We start from the raw sequence: 20,439 nt of genomic DNA on the forward strand, positions 1-20,439 counted from the left end.
CTTTATTACTCACCAAGTCAAAACTAATATTAATCAAAAAAATTATCAGAGCATCAACATTAAAATGGGGGTTATCATTAATAGTTCCTCATGATCTTTGAAACTGAAGAGTATGTCCCCAAGGTCCCACTTACTAACCCAATCACCACAATTATCGAACTCAGAATCATCTGCATTCCCCAACACAAAACAAACACAAGTCACTGAGTCAGTGTCAATCTAAAAAAATCCAAATACATAAACTCATCATCCCCAAATCACTTTCAAGAAACTGAGAAGAGAAGACTAAAGAAAAGGTCAATATATTTTACCTGTGTTCTTGTAGCTTTGTTGCCCATTATCCTTATGAAGCATAGAGCTGGCATTATTATTGCCTGAGGCATAATAAATTTATGTAAGAAGATTTATATGTTTTGATCCAATAACGTGTGTTGGGTCTTGATAAGAATGATGTTTTTAAGTATATTAAGCAAATAAGGGGAGGAGAGATGATGAATACTACTAACCACAAGTATACTGAGAAGAGATCCTATCAGAGCCATCACAAGACCTGTGTTGTGTAGATAATAAACCAATTTCAGAAGATCATTAAGGATCAAACCAAGTCAAAGACATGCAAGTTCTAAACATTTCTAGCTTAGTTTTCTTACCAAAAAATGGGATAAGGAAAGCAGAACAAACGGAAGAAGCAACAAGTGCTGTTCTTAGAAGAAGAAAACACCATATATTCTCTGCGATTCTTTCAGGTAAGAGCTCTTCTATACCCCTCGCTAGTGGATTCATCAAGAGAGCGTATTTTGTAAACGGACTCACAACCTGAAAAAAAAATGACAAAACAGAACCAAAATGGACTTTAAGTGGTTGATTGACCTTCAAAAGATTATGGAAAGGGAAGCAAAACACTGGTTTCTTTTCTAACCGTTGTCCATTGAGCCACTTTCGAAAATAATGAGTCCTTTGGCATGTTTAGTGTAATCTGAGACAAGGTGGCCTCACCAAACATGAGATAACCCATGATTGCAACTCCTCCATATATCAAAACACATAAAATGAAACTGCACCACAGCCACACAGGTTGATGTAAGAACTGGATCAACATATTACAAGAATTGAAAAGGTATTTGTCTTACCATGTGATCACTGCCTTGTTGAACTTGGTTTTATCAGCCATGGATTGGTATATATTTGGGAACACAGAGTGGCCTGAATAACAAAATCCATAGATACCAATAGCAAACGGTATCCCATTCCATTTCACAGCATTACTAGTGTGATTAAACCCGATTCCGCCCGTTGTCCCAAGGAAAAACGTGCTCACTGCTACCAAAACAGTTGCAATAACTCCACCAGCTGTGGAATCACAAGAAGCTGATTCAAGATTCTCGACTATAAATACATTTATGCAACAAGAAAAAGCAGTTGATTAGTACCTGAGAGGTAGGAAATGATGCTAAGATCTTTCAACCAAACAGTTGGGAGAATGATGAGAGCAGTTATGATTCCAAACAAATGTATAGAGTCGATCTTGATCCCGAGCCAATCGATGGATGTACCAGGGAAAAGCCCGGTAAGGTTATCCCCCTCTAAGATGATGAACTCAACACAATATGACTACAAAGAAAGTAGACAAAGATTCTAGTAAGTTCACATTGTGCAGACAGAAAAAACAAGCTTTAAGGTTGATCTTCACTTACATATAGTTCAGTGTACAATAGCACCTGTGAGACAAGACACAAACCATTGCAGCCACCATAAGAAACTCTGATGTAAAGCTACATAATAACAACCATTTTAGATGAAGTGACTTACACAGATAAGAATACGACCATACTTCCCAAAAGCAGCTTCTCCAATGTCAGGGTAAGTGATAATGCCAGGCTTGGTCTCGAAACAATCTTTCATTAAAGTAGCAGTGTAACAGCATATAACAGCAAATAAGAGAAGAATCACCATACTTGCCCATCCAGCTTCTTTCACTGTGTAAGGTGTTGAGAGAAGTCCAACTCCAGCCATCACATTAATCCCTGTAATCAAGTATAGTTTTTAGCAAACGTTATACATGTTTCTTGACTAGGACAAAAACATGGTCATAACCGATACACATGTTTCTTGACTAGGACAAGAAACATGGTCATAACCGATACACGTGTTTCTTGATTAGAGCAAGAATCATAGTCATAACAGTTATACATGTTTCTTGATTAAGTCAAGAATCACAGTCATAACCGTTACATATGTTTCTTGATTAGGACAAGAATCATAGTGATAATCGTCACACATGTTTCATGATTAGGGAAAGAATCATATTTCTTATAGTTTACCATTGAAAATGGTTTGAGTGACGCTGCAGCCATAGCCACCAATGGGCAAGTCTTCCGCAAATGAGCCTTTATGAGACCAAACTGATTGTGTAACTGAGGCTTTGTCGGATTCTTCATTTCTCTCAGGAAGCAAAGGAGCCTTTGACTCAACATCAAGATTACTTCTGCTCTGTCTATAGAAACTAGGATTGCTCCTGAGAGACCCGAAGATTGGTGATGCAGCAATCGTGTAAGAATCAGTCGTCTCCCTGTTTGAAACAAAAAGGTTCTCTGTTCATTACAAAACCTCTGAGAATGCAAATAAAAGATCATGATCGGTTTGGTAACGATTCTTGCGTGAAGAGGTTGATGGAGATTACCTAAAGCTCTGAGGCCACTGAATTTGGGAGATGAAAGTGTCATCGCCATTGTCATCGTCACCAGGAAGATCGCCGACGTCGCTTTGATCAGTGCCACTGTCGTTCTCGTACTTACTGCTGTCTTCATCGTCTTCGAACGTGAACTCGGGTTTCTTTACCTCCATGTTCTGAAACAAACTCTTTAGTGGTGATTGATCTAGCGAGTCAAAGAAGCAAATAAACTGAAACAAGATCAATCTTCTTGATTGGTTGTTTTATTGGTCTTTTTGTTGTTATTACAGAGAGTTGGTTCGAGAAGTTTGGAGAGAAGAGAGAGAGGTGGAGAAAAGATGAGTAGGAAACAGTGTGTCCGTTTTCTTTTTCCTTTTTAGTTTTCTTCTTGAGGCTTTTTGTGATTTGATTGATGTCTTTCTCTGTTCTGCGAGTTGCTTGGCTATTATAAGGCGGGAAATGACGACGTGGCGGTAGAGTTTAATACAAATGAGGTTGAATGTTTTATTAAAAATTAATGTCATTATTTATTATTTTAGTTGTATTAAATTGTTTGAAATTTAGTATTATTAGCTCTTGTATTTATTATGACTATTAGTTAAAAAGTTTGAATTCTATTACTATTTAATCAAAATTGATTCCAATAACAAAGATCTTGGAATATTTATGTTGGATAATTTTTTAAAAATTAAAGAGTGAAAAGTTTAAATGGATTAAAATCTAATTTTATGTGGATGTCATAGTGATAGTGGTAATATATAACTTTGTATTATTATTATTATTTTTACTTTTTTAATCAAAATTCCAGTTTTCACTTTGATTAAATTGAGCAAATTTAAAAAAAGAAAAACAAATTCTCTATCTAACTTATTTTTAACCAAATAAAATCTAAATTTATTTAACATTATCTTTTCTTTTAATGTCATCTCTTTTCTTTATCTATGGTTTTCTTTCATGTTCATAGAAATCCAAGCGTTATTAATTTTTGAAAAATCGAAATGTTCAATATGTGTTAAATGTTCAACTACTCTTGTCAAATACATGAACAACTCTTCACTTACTTCTTTCTTTTCTTTTATCGTAATCTTGATTTTTAACAAATTCGATTAAAATTATGAAAACAACTAATCTTAATGAATGTCGCTGGATTCTTATGTTTAGTACTTACTCAAAACTCATTTGTTGGTCTGAATCTGAATCTTGATGTTTGTAAAGAGTCCAAATTGAGAAAAACACAAAAATAATATTTGAGTGACGCGAAGTCGACGATGGAATGGGGTGTAATTGTAAGCCTTGTCAGAGAAAAATATAGAAATACGTTATCTATATGGTGGTTGCATGTGATTTTCTCCAAGTGTCCTAGCTTTTTTTTTCAAGTGTCCTAGCTTCATAATGGCCATTTCATTTGATATTTTATTCTTTTGACGCAAATGTATTTTATTTTGAGTGAATTTTCTCCAAGTGTACTTTTTTAAACATAGGCTTTTTAAAGAAAGATATGCATGCCTCTTTCCACTTTGATATTTTTTTTTTCAAAATAGGAGAATATATACCTTATAATGTGGTATGTCAATTTTTATGAGAAGAAAACAAGTCGGTTAAAAGTAAAATTATAAGGAATTATCAAATTTACATTCATAAAGCATATCGTGAACTCATGTTAGCTGTAACTGGTAAAAAAAAAGAATCAATAGTATATAAGAAAATAGAATAAGAAGAATGGAATGTCTTAAAAAAATGGAATAGGTTTATTTCATTTATATCTTATCAAAATTATTATGAAATGTTTTGTGGAATGAGAATTACATTTCATTCATGTTAAATAGTAAATTATTTTATGGAATTAATGGAATTAATCATTCTATGTTATTTTCATTCCAAAATAAGGTAATCGTAACACATTGATTTAAGAGCGATTTGCACACAAAATATAGAAAGATCGAGTAATTTGCGCAGATGGAAAATAGGTGGCCCAACTGCCAAGCCCAATTCCTACCAGCGAGAAAAGACAACGTTGCCCATATACCTTCTTTTTTAGCATTACGAAATAGAGAAATTGCATAATTATTACATGCATATAATCATGAATAAAGCTATACACACACAATTCATTTATATTCTCTCTCTCTATTTTTTTTTATCTTTTATACATTCTTGTTTATCTCTTTCTTCTTTCCATGTCCGAATCTCAGTTTTTTTTTTGTTTTTCTTCAAAGTGTTCATATTTGAGGTACGAAAACTAGTTTTTCTAGTGGATCACATGATAAAGATCCATCCCCGGAGTTGCCTTGCGCCCTGACCGCCATAATCTACAAAAGATCCGGCTCTCAAACTTCCTCCGCCAAGTTCAGCTGCTTCCTCGCCGTCACACGCTCCTACAGCACAAACCCTAAAATCTACCGACCAAGACGAGCTTCAGCATTTAAGAGAAAATGTCCCGGAGAACCGCCATATCCAAGACCATAATCTTCACAGGGATGGCACAACAAGAAGACAGTATTCTCGTTCATCACGCAAAGATAATATAATAATTAGCCATCTAACATAAATTTTTAATGTTTACGTGTTTGTTAGTTTAGCCGGCTAACATTCGTAAATATTAGTTAGTTTAGCCGGCTAATAAATGTATTTTTATCTGTTTGAATCAAATCTTTTCACACAATATATTGTTAGTTTAGCCGGCTAACATGTATATGTTCCTAGCCATTAAACTAATTTAGCCGGTTAACAAATATATGTTTTTATTTATTTTCTTTGATTGTATTTTGACTTAATTTAGCCGGCTAATAAATATCAAATCATATAGTTGATATGTAAATTAGTACGGTTAAAATGTGACCTTTTATATTTTCGTAAATTAGCATGGTTATATTCTGATTTATCCGGACATTTTATCTATTAACTAATGTTTTGAGTTAAAATTACCGGCTATTGGATTCGGTTGATGGTTATGTTAATTCGTAAACGGATAATATTTAAAGTATAGTTATTTATGATTGTTTTATACTCCCTCTGTTTCATAATAAGTGTCACTCTGAGCTCATTTTCTTGTTACATAAAGAGTGTCACTTTACAATTCCAATGTAAATCATACTAACTTTCAGCTGAAAATTAATTGCAAACTGCATTGATTTTATAAATAATTTTATTTATCTAAAATACTATTGGTCAAAGAGGTATAATTAATTACAACTTACATATATTTCAACAACTTTCTTAATCTGTGTAAAAAATGTCACAACGACACTCTTTAAGAAACGGAGGGAGTATATAACACATAGATTGGTAGATGAAAATAGAGTGGTTATATTCTGATTTGTTCGTGTAACTGGATAATAAAATTTTGAGTCCATTAGAAAACTATTTTGATTTTCCATTATATTTATCCAGCTAAGAAAATAAACGTACGAGATAGTAAGTATATTAGCCGGTAATTTGGCCGCGACAACAAACCGAGATGACAGACAAGGGGATGTATATCTAGTACATTTTGCTGATTTGTCCCAGCTAAACATGACTAACATGACTACGAACAACACATGCATAATGAAGGAGATTATGCTAATTCGACCGAAAGCAGCCAAACATGATATCCTTCCAATTGAAATCTGGTGCGACAAGGGATACCTCCTGGGGTGGTTGGCCGAGTCGACGTCCTCCTTCTTCGGTTGAGCTTCGGAAAGACGTTGCTTCTTAATCTCTGCCCGTAACATGTCTACATTATTCGTTAGCCTCTTGATTTCTAGTCTTTTCTGTCTAATTTCGTTAAGTGCTTCAATAAGGCACCTCTTTGGCCACCCGTAACTTCGTCTTCATCGTACCATTCAAAGAAGTCGCATCCATCTTCCTGACATGATTTATTGACAAACACACAAGCAACTGAGACATATCTGGAAAAATAAGGTAAGAGTCTGGAATATATCGACGAACCTAGTATCGAGAGCAACCATGAAACAACCTGTCCGGGTTTTTGTCTGTCCACGACTTGGTGGATCTCGAAGACTATGTCCTGCGGTATAACAGAAGTCACATGTACCTGCTCAGAACGTGTTGATTTGATGGATATTTGGAAAAATACATGTTTAAGCGGATGATTAGCCGGTTGCAAAGAAGTGAATAATTATATATTAAGTTAAGATATTCTTTCGGGCCGGCTATTATTAAAACTGTATGTATAACTCAGTTGTTATCCTGCTACATTGATTAGAACATGCATAATCTATGATCCGATTCTGATGGACGGCTATTGTATAGAGTATAAGTATAATGAACTCAGTGTCCAGCTATACGTGTGTGGTGAAAATCAAACAAAGGGATGAGGAGTTTGGGAAGGGACTTACATTTTTAGTGGCATCCAATGTCCTTGCGTCCCTTAGGGGGTGTGAAAAATCAGCATCCTCAACACCAGCCAACTACTCTGATGCCGATTCTTGCCGCACAACTCTAGTAAGAGCAGGAAAGGCTCTGGTCATTACCATCTGGACGGACTGGACGTATCCCGGAAGAGCGATAGTCTTTTGTAACAACGTTATCTCGTCTTTTAAACCGAATCAAGACCTGAGCTTGAACAAAGTATGAAACGTGTATGAGTCCTAATGTTGAAAATGATTTTTAAAAAACAGGGAAAATACTTATAAACGAAAAAGAGATATTGAAACAATAAGGGTTCCGTCGAGGAGTGAACATAATCAGACGATAAGGGTTCCGTCGGAGTCGAGGCGAGTGAACATAAACATGCGATAAGGGTTCCACCAGAGAGTCGAGGCGATTGAGATAGAAAGAGATTTATTCAGGTGTTTCTTCGTCTGACTCAGTAACAGATTGAGATATGGAAAGATTTTAGGAAACCATGGTTTCGAATGATAAAATCACAGGAGAGATGGGGGAGAGATGGGGGAATGAAATTGCGGAGAAAACAAAAAGAGAGAGAGAGACTCTTTTCAAAAAAAAAAAAAAAACAGAGAGAGAGAGGGAGAGAAATACGGTGGACATGATTTCAAATTGTATTGATTATTTCTTACTAGGGTCGACCCGCCCTACGGGCGAATAAATATTAAAAAAATAATTTAAATAGTTAGAGTAAATATACAATACAATTTTTTATTATTTAAAAATAAAAATATTTACCTAATTAAGTTGTTCTTGGATTAATCATTCTAGACATTGTTTCCTATTTTTCCTTTTTCATCTAAATAAACATAAATATTTAGCTTTCCATATCCTCATAGTCCATGGCATGGTATATGGCCTTTATAGTTCTGATATGATTTCTTAGGTGGAGCTTGTGTAGAGTCTAGATGTTTATTTCATGGCCGTGAATAATAAGATATAACTATTGTTACTACGTTAGGCCATATTATATTGTCATTGGTCATATTAGGTCAAGATAATATCGGTAAGAACGATTCCACAGGGTCGATGGCTAGGATGTGATTGCGATGAATGATGATTATTAAGAATAGAAACGATCAAAGTAAATGGTAGTTCACATAGTGCTTACTTTTGACTTTATTATGTTTTCCTGAAAAGCAAACAAAGTCTAGTCTGTTTTTGTTGGTCTCTCTGTTTACTTTTCTTTTTCATATTTGGTTTCCTCAGATGAGAAGGTTAACCAAATTGAACCGGTCCATAGTCAACGAACTAAACCAGAACAAAATAAGATTGCGTACAACAGTCATATGTCACCTTTACACACTCATACTTTGCTAAACTCATCCAGTTGATGAACTCAACTGCCAGAGCGGACACCTCTTTTATCTAATCAATCATATGTTTACTTCCAAGAATGGAGTTTTGTTGTTAGCTTCCTCTTATCCCTGTTTAATTAGTTGATCTTTTCTCCATGCTTGAGGCATCTTCACTGAGAATATTCTTCGGAAACAAAGTCCTCATCTCCTAAATCGATGCCAAGCTCGGCACGATTATAGCTAGTTTCTTAGGCGTCTCGTTCTTGCGCTCATCAACCTGGTCAATGTATTACAGAACTTAACTGTTATATGTCTAGTCATAGATATGACTACAATTTTTAGTGTTTTGTACCTGATAGTCTTTTATGGGAGACTGTACTGCTTTGACCAAATTTTTAATGTTTGATACAGCTTCGAACGTTGTCAAACATTTATGTTTATAAAAAGAGAGTGAAAGTTCGTGATAAAAAAAAAAAAATGAAGATACTCATTTTGGATAAGTCAGATATGAATTCATCCTTTTCTTTCTCCACCATGTCCGGTTCACGTTTCAGGACTCCATAAACTGAACATACAAAAGAAAAACACTATGGTAAAAAATATTAATACTGTGTTTCCAAAAACATTAGATTCATTAGATCACCTGATCAAAATACATGTTATATGATATCATATCACTAAAGCCGGCTTCTTTGTAGCATATACAATCAATATTTGTGTTACAGGAATTAGACTTTGACAAAGGGTTTTGACACACAAAAAAACACATATCATTGACAAAGGAAACAAACCTTCAAATATGCTTGAAGTTCATGGAAATCATATCCTCTCTGTTTGATGTATTCTGGAAACTCAAGAGATGGAGCTTTCAAGCTCCTACAGGCTACAGCAGTCGCTGATAAACCTGGTCTAAGCCAGGTGAAGAAAGCTTGTTTGTCCTATTAAAAGAGACAGAGAGAGAGAATGAGTGCATTCACTGTGATAAACTTCCATCTTTGAGGTCTTTGGCTGCTTCAGAAAGTGCAGTGAAGTTATTAAAGTAAGAGGTTGCAGCTCATCTGCCAAGAGCTGCTCCCTCGATAAGTATGGTCTGCTGATCAGCTTTCTCAAGACAATGCATCGACACAAAATGTTTCAGAGTTAGTGTCCGGCAATCCAAATCTCTTCACATATCTATGTGTTAAAGATGGTGCTATGGTCCTTTTTATCTAGACTCAGAAACGTGGTCATGTAAAATGACTTTCAAATAAATGATATAGTTGACATGACTCTGCCTTAAAGCTAATTGGTTTTTAGAGAATCTGAGAATTAAAATCACCTTGAGTTCCAAGATGAGTTGAAACTCCATGGGAGTTCTTTCTCGAAACAGTGCACGATAAGTGTCTACCGCTGAATCTTAAGAAGTGCTTTAGCTATGCTTATTTCACGCTCACAAATTCCGAATAGCTGTCAGCACTTAAAGTCTGCAATTATCACAAACGTCAGATTTAAAAGGCTAAAGTTTATACAAACTGTTTTTTTTTTTGAGCAGATGCATTATGATACCGATGCTTCATGCTCAGATAACAAAATAATATTTTTTTTTTTAGAAAACAGAGACACCAGCAGAGGTACATATCCGTAAATTGTTAGTTATGAGATGGCTAACCTATCTGGCAAGGGAATGAATTTCTAGAAGAATTGTCTTTCTTGCTTATCTACTAACATCTGTGAAACCAAGAATGAAAAAAATAATAATCACCTTCCAACTCTAAACAGATAAAAAAGAATAAACAGATGAAAAAGAAGGCTTTGATACATAACCTGCGAGAGGGACTGTTTGAACCGAAATCGGTGCTGTACAAGGGGTAGACTGATTTCGATGGTGGGGTTAGGAGAGGTCTTCATAATGAGCTTGAACTGGATAGATGGAGAGTAAAAGAGGTGTAATATGTTATAGCTGGACCCGGTGAAGGGTTGCCTACGTACCCCGAGAGGGGATCAAGCCAATCGTAGTTCTACAACGAAAGGTCACAAGTGCTTAGAAGAAAGCATGTGATTTGGTGTTTATCTCTAGAAAGTGAGAAGAGAGGCAAGATCTCAAAGAGAGGGTCCTTCTCAAGGAGGGGATGCCTCCTTATTTATAGAAGGATGAGGTCTAGGGTTTTCCTAGTCACCTCCTTTTAAATGGGCTGAGCCCATTATCTTATAGGCCTTGTTGGGGGTAAAACCCATGTCCAACAGTAAGCCCCCCCCAGTTCGTTGAGAGATGAAGTTGATCTCTACGAATTTTACGAAGAGGTTTATAAGACAATGGACTCAGCGCATTTACATTTAACGATCCAAGCGAGTTTACTTTGAACTTGTGCCTAGTAGAAGGCAAGTTTAAATAAACTCGTGCTTAGGAGTCGTAGCTCGACGAGTAACTCGTGCCTAGTGGAAGGCAAGTTTACCGTGCTTCGGCGTATAACTCGTGCCTTGTAAAAGGCGAGTTTATCAAACCCATGCCTAAGAACTATAGCTCGGCGAATAAGCCATGCCTAGTAAAGAAAGAGTTTACTAAACTCGTGCTCGATAAAGGCGAGTTGTCGGTAACTCGTGTCTAGAAAAAGGTGAGTTGAATGAAACTCATGTCTAGTAGAAGACAAGTTTATTCAACTCGTACCTACTAAAAGACGAGTTTACGACTAACTCGTGCCTAGTAAAAAGCAAGTTTGTAAACCCATTTCTAAAAAAGGTAAGCTGTACTCGTGCCTTAGCGTAAGTAACTTGGCAAAAGTCCAAATTCAATTAGGATCAGAGAGACAAAATCATACCAAAACCTTGCCTCTGTTACATGGCAATGTGATGAGCTCTCAGCGAGAAACTGCGCCATGTGCCGACCAAAAGCTTCCACTTGTGCATCTTCCCTCAACTCGAAATTGTGATCGACAAAAAGTTGCAAAGGGAAGCGAGATGAATCTTCTCCTCCACATCCGAGTAACCGCAAGACTCTCAACCTTGTGGTCGTGGAACCGCGGTCCCGAGTAACTGCTAAAGACCGAGCCGAGTGACTGCGAGAGAGAGTGATCCGAGTGAATGCAAGAGAGCAAACTGTGCCGAGTAACCGCGAGAGATCGAGCAGTGCCGAGTAACCGCGAGAGAGCGAATCGTGCCGAGTAACCGCGAGAGAACGAACCGTGTCGAGTAACCGCGAGAGAGCAAACGGTGTCGAATAACTGCGAGAGAGCGAACCGTAACGAGTAATCGCGAGAGAGTGAACCGTGCCAAGTAACCGCGAGAGAGCGAACGGTGTCGAATAACTGCGAGAGAGCGAATGGTGACGAGTAACCGCGAGAGAGCGAACCGTGCTGAGTAACCGCGAGAGAAACGAACTGTGTCGAGTAATCGCGAGAGAGCGAACGGTGACGATTACTCGCGAGAGAACGAACCGTGTCGAGTAGCCGCGAGAGAGCGTACCGTGCTGAGTAATCGCGAGAGAGCGAACGGTGACGAATAATCACGAGAAAGCGAACCGTGTCGAGTAACCGCGAGAGAACGAACCGTATCGAGTGATCGCGAGAGAGCGAACGGTGACGACCAAACGGTCAAACGGACTCCGAGTCCAATCTTCTTCGAAGATACTTCTCCATGCCCCACGGTGGGCGCCAACTGTTTGAACCGAAATCGGTGCTGTACAAGGGGTAGACTGATTTCGATGGTGGGGTTAGGAGAGGTCTTCATAATGAGCTTGAACTGGATAGATGGAGAGTAAAAGAGGTGTAATATGTTATAGCTGGACCCGGTGAAGGGTTGCCTACGTACCCCGAGAGGGGATCAAGCCAATCGTAGTTCTACAACGAAAGGTCACAAGTGCTTAGAAGAAAGCATGTGATTTGGTGTTTATCTCTAGAAAGTGAGAAGAGAGGCAAGATCTCAAAGAGAGGGTCCTTCTCAAGGAGGGGATGCCTCCTTATTTATAGAAGGATGAGGTCTAGGGTTTTCCTAGTCACCTCCTTTTAAATGGGCTGAGCCCATTATCTTATAGGCCTTGTTGGGGGTAAAACCCATGTCCAACAGGGACGACATGCTGATTTACATCGAAACCGCTAAGTCGACCATCTCCATCAACATCAGCTTCACGGATCATCTCTTCCACTTCCTCATCAGATAGCTTCTCACCAAGATTAGTCATCACATGGCACAGCTCAGCAGTGGAGATGAAACCGTTCTAGTCTTTGTCGAAAACCCTGAATGCTTATTTCAGCTCCTCCTCCGAGTCAGATGTGTAGAGTGCAATTCGCAGAGGTGAGATCTTTGGATATTTATAACAGATTACGCCGACGAACAGATCTGAAATTGAAGACAATTAAAGACGATTAAAGCTCAAGCTCACCGTTACGGGAACTGTATCGCCTCATCGCCGTTCGAAGGGAGCGAAGACGACAAATACATATGGGCCTTGAATACGAACGCGAGAGGCAAAGCCCAAATGATCAGCACGCTGACGTGTCATGCTCTCGTCGCGCGAGTTTATATGCCGTGGATGCTGAGTTGTCATAGCTCAGGAGGGAGTAAAGTGAACTTTATATAAATAGATTTCACGCGTAATGGTGAAAGCAAATAGGGTATCAAAAATAAAATAGACCTTAGGTAGCGAACTAATGTGTGTAGGGACAGTATGGTCATAAAGAAAAAACACGTCGTCTAGAAAGTCAAAAATCCATCCTTGCAAATATGATGGTTATGTTTGTATATGAGTGCTAATTTCTCTTGATTTAACCGATATTGAACTGATAGAAGTAAAAGGTACTGATAGTCTTATTGTATAACAAAAGAAAATAAATTTAAGCAAAAAAAAAGCTCGCACTTTTCTCCCGATCCTTATGATCATCTGTCACGCTTCCGATACGTAGCTTATCTATCAGGAAATGCGAAGATACTGAGCCCACCTCACAAGTCACGCCTCCAAGATTTGTTTCTCAATATCATCCTTTAAATTTGTTACAATTTTTGCAGAAGAGATAAAGAAGAAGTTATCACGAAAAATCAAAGAAGTAGAAGTTATCACAGCATGGGTCAAGCCCTCAATACCGGTTCGTCCTTTCTCTTTCTCTCCCAACGCGACAAGTCTTTTGAATGGATATTTATAACTTTACATCTCACAATATAACGAAATTCATCCGTATATAGTTATAATAATGTTTTTTTTGTTACACTTGATCATTGAGCGAAGCAAAAGGAAATGGTGAGGTAAATGGGAAAGACTTGGAATCTATGGCAGAAAATTGCTACCGCAAACGCCTTGAAGAGCAAGATGATGATCAAGAATGGTCTTTTGGCGACTTCTATCGCATTGTGGATGAAGCTATCGAGTAATTCTTTTTCCTATCTACTATTGAATTGGGGAACAATTATTTGATTCTGATCTTTATACGATCACAATAAATCGAGCCAAATAGACGGCATTAGGATTGTATGACTATGCTCTGAAGTCTGAACCGTATATGTGATGCGATTAGACCTACAAACTTTTTTTTTAATTGGTGTTGACAGAGAAATTAATAGAAGACTCGGTGGTACCCAACTTAAGGTGCCAAGTGTTGATAAACTACAAGAAGCTTATGAGGTATAAAGTCTTCCAATTTCTGTTTCGTTTAACATATTTATTACCTTAGATTAATGGTAGTTTGGGCGTATTTTCTTCTTCTTTTGCAACAAAACCTGGGTTTATATTTGAAGCAGGAACACCATGGATTACATCATAATTTGATAAAATACAAAGAAAACTGAGAGTTAAGACATTAGATTTTGCAAATATTCACATGATATACCATCCATATTTATCTCTAACAAAATATAATTTAATTTAATTTAGTAAACATATCTATTCTATTAAAACCTCATGACCTATTGATTTAAGTGTGGTCCAATTATTTTATTATAATAGATTAAAACTCTTATTAATTATTTAAAAATATTATAAAAAGAAAAACATAAATATGACTAAGAAAACACAAATATAAAAACTAAATTTCAAAAAAATGTAAACGTAAAAGTATACCCGTCTAGTGTAAATTATGGTATCCTATGTTGTACATATGGACATTAAAATATTTTATAATGATTATAGAATAATCAATATTTAACAAATGTAAAAACTAATTATTAATATATGGACATTAATACTTGAATCACGTCAGAGACACAATCTCGGTAACGGAAAGAAGATATCGAAGGAGGAGTTTCAGAAGCTTCTTCAGGAGGTTTTGATAGGCGCTGGTTTCACCGGCGTTGGAGGAGTAAAAGAGTTTCTACTCTTCATTTTTGGAGTTCCTGCCTTGGCCGTATTCCTCAAAAACCGGATAGCTCCTACATCCTTTCCCAACGACTTGCTCATCCCCGCCGTCACTTCCGCCACCGTCTTCCTTCTCGCCAAGCTCAACAAGATATGACTTTTATGTGTTTGATATTTTCTAGCTTTGCTTTGTTTTCTAAATTTGTATTGTGTAACGTTTATGAGTGACGTCAATGACTTTGTGTTATATTTGGAGAATTCATTTACTTCATCATGATTTATGATATATGTAGATGCTTATGAAAATGTTTAATAGAATTAATTTAACTACCAATATTTTAAAATGTTATAAAGATATTTGTCTAGATATTTTGTTTTCAAAATTAAAGGCTTTTAAACTGCAATAATAAAATGACAGATAATCTGTCGAAAAATGTTTTGTGTGAATGATGTCAAACACACAAAAAGATCTACATGAATGCATGGTCAACAAACTTTCTGAATCTCCGAAATTACCATACCAACTATCCATTGTGAGTCAACTGGTAGAGGTGGTCGGAACGGTACATTGTTCGTCTAAGTTAGTCTACTTGTAAAATTTTATTCATTTTATTATTTTATAAGAAACATGTCTTTGCATGAGAGAGAAGCAACGGCCAACGAGACGCTAAATATAGAAAGGGTTTGCATGTTTCTCTAAACTTCAAGGCCTTTCATTGGTTTGAGGACATGAACGAGTCCTTCTTTGAGTAATGGTAAATTTAGTTTGAAAAACTGATTAGAAAAGATGAAATCTCGGAGACATCTTTTCTTCATTTTAACTCCTTTTCTTGGCCATTAGGTTTCCTCTTTCTTTGTTTGGTTTTGGAACATGGTCCAGAGCAATATTCAATCCATTGACACAATCCATTGACACATATGTTTGTTGATTTCTTGGGTATGTGTACATCTTTAACATTGGATATCTAGACAGGAACGCGCATGTTTGATGAGGCATGCTTCTAGGTGCTAATAACAAACAGTTCTCGCTTAGATATAAATTTTCTTTTGCATAAAACAATGAGCAAGGAACAAAGCTATGTTCTAAAAGCATGGGATTTGACCTTGCGCAAGACCCAACAAGCCAAGAAGCGAGCAAACAGCGTTTTTGGAACAGTATCGGTATCTCCACACACGGATAATGATACTTCAACTGATGAGAACGATGATGAGACCTCCACAAACAGGAGCAGCTTAGAGGAATTTTACTACGCTGAGAGAGTACTACCCAATGGAGACTACTACACAGGGCAATGGTATGATAGCTTTCCTCACGGCCATGGAAAATACCTCTGGACCGATGGCTGCATGTACACTGGTGACTGGTACAATGGTAAAACCATGGGGAATGGAAAGTTTGGGTGGCCATCTGGTGCTACATACGAAGGAGAGTTTAAAAATGGTTACATGGATGGTACTGGCACATACACTGGTCCAAGTGGAGATGCTTATAAAGGCCAGTGGGTGATGAATCTGAAGCATGGACATGGTGTCAAGAGTTTTGCAAATGGAGATGCATATGATGGTGAATGGAGGAGAGGTTTACAAGAAGGTCAAGGCAAGTATCAATGGAGTGATGGGTGCCATTATACTGGTGAATGGAAGAATGGTACCATCTATGGCAAAGGGAGCTTTGTGTGGACAAATGGTAATAGATATGATGGGTGTTGGGATGAAGGGTTCCCTAGAGGGAATGGGACTTATAAATGGGATGATGGGAGCTTCTATGTTGGTAATTGGTCTAGAGATCCAGAGGAGATGAATGGTACTTATTATCCATCAGGAAATGAAGGGAATCTTGAATGGGATCCTAAAGATTTGTTTGATAATTTGAGTGAGTACACTATCTGCAGTGGAGAGAGGGTTCCTATGTTGCCTTCACAGAAGAAACTATCTGTTTGGAACTCTTCCAAACGTATAGAGAAGCCTAGGAGGGTGTCAGTTGATGGGAGGGTGAGTGTGGGTGTAGATAGAGCGTTTGAGAAGATGAATATGTGGGGGAATGAAACAGGTGAAGAAGGCTCAGATTTGAGGAAGGAGTTGGATGCAGAGTTGATGAGATTGGAGGCTGAAGGCATTAGGAGCCTTAAGTCTAGCCCTGTTCCTATGAAACTACCAAAGGCAGGGAGGAAGCAAGGGGAGACTATTTCTAAAGGTCATCGCAATTACGAGCTTATGCTTAATCTACAGCTAGGAATTAGGTAAATATGAGAGATATGAGTTGTACTCGTTACAAAAAAAAAAAAAAAAAAAAAAAAAAAAAAAGAGAGATATGAGTTGTACAAAATGATTTTGTGTTCTTTTTGTCATGTTTAGTGATTATGTTTCCACAGACATTCCGTTGGAAGACAAGCTCCAGCAGCATCTCTTGATCTAAAGCCTTCAGCTTTTGATCCAAAAGATAAGATATGGAGAAGGTTTCCACGTGAAGGAACTAAGTACACACCTCCACATCAATCTACTGAGTTCAAATGGAAAGATTATTGCCCATTAGTTTTCAGGTTAGTCTTTTTCACATTCTTAATTTCTTACTAATCATGTCTTTGTTACACTTAACATGTTTTGCTTATGATTCAATTCTCCAGGAGCTTGAGGAAGCTATTCAAAGTAGACCCAGCTGATTATATGTTATCCATATGTGGGAATGATGCCCTTAGAGAACTATCATCCCCTGGTAAAAGTGGGAGCTTCTTCTACTTAACAAATGATGATCGTTACATGATAAAAACAATGAAGAAGTCAGAAACAAAAGTAAGTTTTGAAAGTCTTGTCGGTGTTACCAAGTATTTAAATTGAATATACTTAAAACGTCTTGATGTAGGTGCTTCTGAGGATGCTTGCAGCATATTACAATCATGTTAGAGCTTTTGAGAACTCTTTAGTAATCAGATTCTTTGGTCTACATTGTGTGAGATTGAATGGACCAACTCAAAAGAAGGTAGATACAAAACAATAACTCTTAATTTGACATGGCCTTAGAAAGGGCTGGTTTGATCTCACATCTCTCTTGGTCTGCAACAGGTGAGGTTTGTCATAATGGGTAATCTGTTTTGTTCTAAGTACTCTGTTCACAGAATCTTTGATCTTAAAGGATCTTCTCTTGGCCGTACCACTGACAAACCCGAATCAGAAATCGATTCAAACACCATCTTAAAAGACCGTGACCTGAGTTTCATTTTCAGATTGCAGAAAGCATGGCACCAAGAATTCATCAGGTAGAAAACCATTACACTCTACTCTTCGTTGATTAGTTTCTGCTCGTTTCATTTCTCATGTCTCATTGTTTACAATACAGGCAAATAGATAAAGACTGTGAATTTTTAGAACAGGAGAGGATCATGGACTATAGTCTTCTAGTTGGTATTCACTTCAGAGAAGCTTCAGTAGCTGGTGATCTGATTCCTTCTGGAGCTAAAACACCTATTGGTGAATCTGATGAAGAAGCATGTCATCGTCTCTCTAGAGCAGAGGTTGATCAACTACTTTCAGATCCCTCAAGGTAACACAGCAAAAGAGAACAATACCAACACTAGGATGTTAATAATGGGAGTAATCCAAATTCCAAACCCGAAACCCTATACTATTTGATTAAACAAATCCAGGTTATATACACATGTTTTCAGCTAAAATATACTCGGTCTTCTGTAAAAAAACGTAAAATAAAAAAAAAATATATAAAATCGGCTTTCTTTTTAAAAACATAAAACTCCATTTTTTCGTTAAAACATAAAAAAAAATTTTCCGTCAAAAATTAAAAGACGAACACATAAACATGGGTTTGGGTACGGTTGTGATATTGCAGGTGGGCTAGTATCAGATTGGGTACCAACATGCCAGCACGTGCAGAGAGAACGGTGAGGAAAAGCGGCGACAGTGAGCTTGAGCTCGTGGGAGAGCCAATAGGAGAGTTCTATGAAGTGGTGCTGATATTTGGCATTATTGACATTCTTCAAGATTATGATATTAGCAAAAAGCTTGAACATGCTTATAAGAGCATACAATATGATCCTTCCTCTATATCTGCAGTTGATCCTAAACAATACTCGAGGCGTTTCCGAGACTTTATATTCAAGGCCTTCACAGATGATAATTGACTGCATGTGTGTTTTAGGTTTCTTGTATCCCAAGAAGAGAGATGCAGTATAATTTACATACTTCGGCAAGGGCTCCGGAACTTGCAAGTATGAAACTCCCATTTTGTTTATTTCAGTTTATATATATCTCAAGATTTTGTATTAAACTTTGTAATCAGTTGAAAACCATAGGAATTTTTTTTTGGTTTCTCTTTATCTTTTTTTTTTTGTAATCAATATAAGATAAACTTAGTTAATACGCTGGCAAATCACATCTTTTCTGTGTATGCTAAACAAAAAAGATGTAGAAGACTTGTGCGTTTTTGACTCGCACCAATAAAATGTCTTTCAGATTTCCTAGTAATGTACATTGAACGTTTAGAATTTAATACTACAATTTCGTAAACCGATACTTTTGTTATTCCTACCAATAAGAGGTAATAGGCGTCACGAGAAAGGTACGTGTGTGTTGGTTGACAAAAAGGTCAGTTCAGTTTGATGTTTATTCCCTGTTGTTATCAGCTCTCACGTGGTAAGCGTAACAGAGATAGCTGACACGCGTGAGCGTGCATGTCCTAACGCCAATTTTGATCGTGTCCCAAAAAATGTTCCAATCTTTGAATTATAGAAAGTTCTTTAACGCTCAAAATGCGAAAGTTCTTTAAGCACCAACGGGCACGTTCATTGCATCCCTTACCGAAAGCAAGTACATGTCAGATTTACTAATTTTACCAAAACAAGAAAGAGATTAAAGGAAACGAAACGGGAAGTGAGTGTAAGTTCAATGCATGTACGAGTGAAATCGTTACGTCCTCTCCTCCTTAACGATACATCGTATTCTCTCTTTCCGTTTTAGTTATTACTATTATTGCTAGATTAAGATTCGCGTTATGCGTATAATCGTTACGTCCTCTCCTCCTTAACGATATATTTTTAAAAAAAAATAAATTTCTCAAAAAAAAACATTGCTATACAAATTATTTTTCTTCATACTATTATTTATTTTACAATTTTACATATTATAAAAATAATAAAATAATAAAAATATTAAATAAATAAAAGTCAGTAACTACTATGTATATGGTGCAATCACATAAATCAAAATCATCACTCTTTTTCATTTACAATTATTTATGGTAAATAAATAAACACAAGCATCAATTTTATCTATTTTATATAGTATATAATTAAATTTAAATAATATAAATATATATAGTATATTTTTAATATGGTTATTTATTAAACAAGAGTTTATACTCATATGATTTTATGATCATTTGTATCTTTTTGAACCACTGATAACAAAATTTTAAGTGTGGTACTTTTAACATTTTAGCTATTTATAATATTTTAAAAATCAAAGCAAATTTAGATATTATAATATTAAGTTCTCAATTCTTTTTCAATGAAAATTTTTAAAATAATATTATGTGTTTTATAATCTATATATATATATATATATATATCTAATTTAAAATATATTTATATACTTATAAATTAATTTTAAAATATATTAAATATGATCATTTTATCTTATAATAACAAAAAAATTAAACCATTGATCAAAAAAATTTCAAATGTCAAACTTTTAACAGTTTTTAGTAATTTAAAAAATTGAAAATATAACATATACAGAAAAATCTAAATTTTTATTATAGAATTAATGTGGTTATTTAATTTATTGTAACAATATAACATTAAACAAAAATGATA

The 20,439-nt window shown here is 36.3% G+C and overlaps 3 protein-coding genes and 1 long non-coding RNA gene across 4 annotated transcripts; 2 read left to right on the forward strand and 2 right to left on the reverse strand.

The window, feature by feature from the left end:
• Window positions 1–6: 6 nt before the first annotated feature.
• On the reverse strand, window positions 7–3,070 carry LOC108845903 (amino acid transporter AVT1A). The gene is made up of 11 exons (XM_018619103.2): window positions 2,681–3,070; window positions 2,322–2,569; window positions 1,810–2,024; window positions 1,695–1,718; window positions 1,431–1,611; window positions 1,131–1,350; window positions 920–1,055; window positions 651–816; window positions 507–550; window positions 312–374; window positions 7–170 (listed from the first exon to the last, which is right to left on the reverse strand). The coding sequence occupies exons 1-11, from the start codon at window positions 2,842–2,844 to the stop codon at window positions 78–80; spliced, it is 1,554 nt and encodes a 517-aa protein (XP_018474605.1). The 5' UTR covers window positions 2,845–3,070; the 3' UTR covers window positions 7–77.
• A 2,953-nt stretch (window positions 3,071–6,023) lies between these two features.
• On the reverse strand, window positions 6,024–7,621 carry LOC130497120 (uncharacterized). Its single transcript, XR_008936137.1, has 3 exons — window positions 7,012–7,621; window positions 6,602–6,680; window positions 6,024–6,518 (listed from the first exon to the last, which is right to left on the reverse strand). It is a non-coding gene; the product is annotated as an uncharacterized LOC130497120 (long non-coding RNA).
• Window positions 7,622–13,260: 5,639 nt separating this feature from the next.
• Window positions 13,261–14,960, forward strand: LOC108846051 (uncharacterized). Its single transcript, XM_018619258.2, has 4 exons — window positions 13,261–13,412; window positions 13,553–13,691; window positions 13,873–13,945; window positions 14,520–14,960. Exons 1-4 carry the CDS (start codon window positions 13,391–13,393, stop codon window positions 14,769–14,771), a joined length of 486 nt encoding a protein of 161 aa, XP_018474760.1. The 5' UTR covers window positions 13,261–13,390; the 3' UTR covers window positions 14,772–14,960.
• A 713-nt stretch (window positions 14,961–15,673) lies between these two features.
• Window positions 15,674–18,822, forward strand: LOC108846552 (phosphatidylinositol 4-phosphate 5-kinase 5). The gene is made up of 7 exons (XM_018619779.2): window positions 15,674–16,854; window positions 16,987–17,154; window positions 17,239–17,404; window positions 17,475–17,591; window positions 17,675–17,868; window positions 17,949–18,152; window positions 18,456–18,822. Exons 1-7 carry the CDS (start codon window positions 15,674–15,676, stop codon window positions 18,745–18,747), a joined length of 2,322 nt encoding a protein of 773 aa, XP_018475281.1. The 3' UTR covers window positions 18,748–18,822.
• Window positions 18,823–20,439: the final 1,617 nt, after the last annotated feature.

Source organism: Raphanus sativus, chromosome 6, assembly GCF_000801105.2.
Source record: "Raphanus sativus cultivar WK10039 chromosome 6, ASM80110v3, whole genome shotgun sequence".
In the NCBI taxonomy this organism is placed as follows: domain Eukaryota; kingdom Viridiplantae; phylum Streptophyta; class Magnoliopsida; order Brassicales; family Brassicaceae; genus Raphanus; species Raphanus sativus.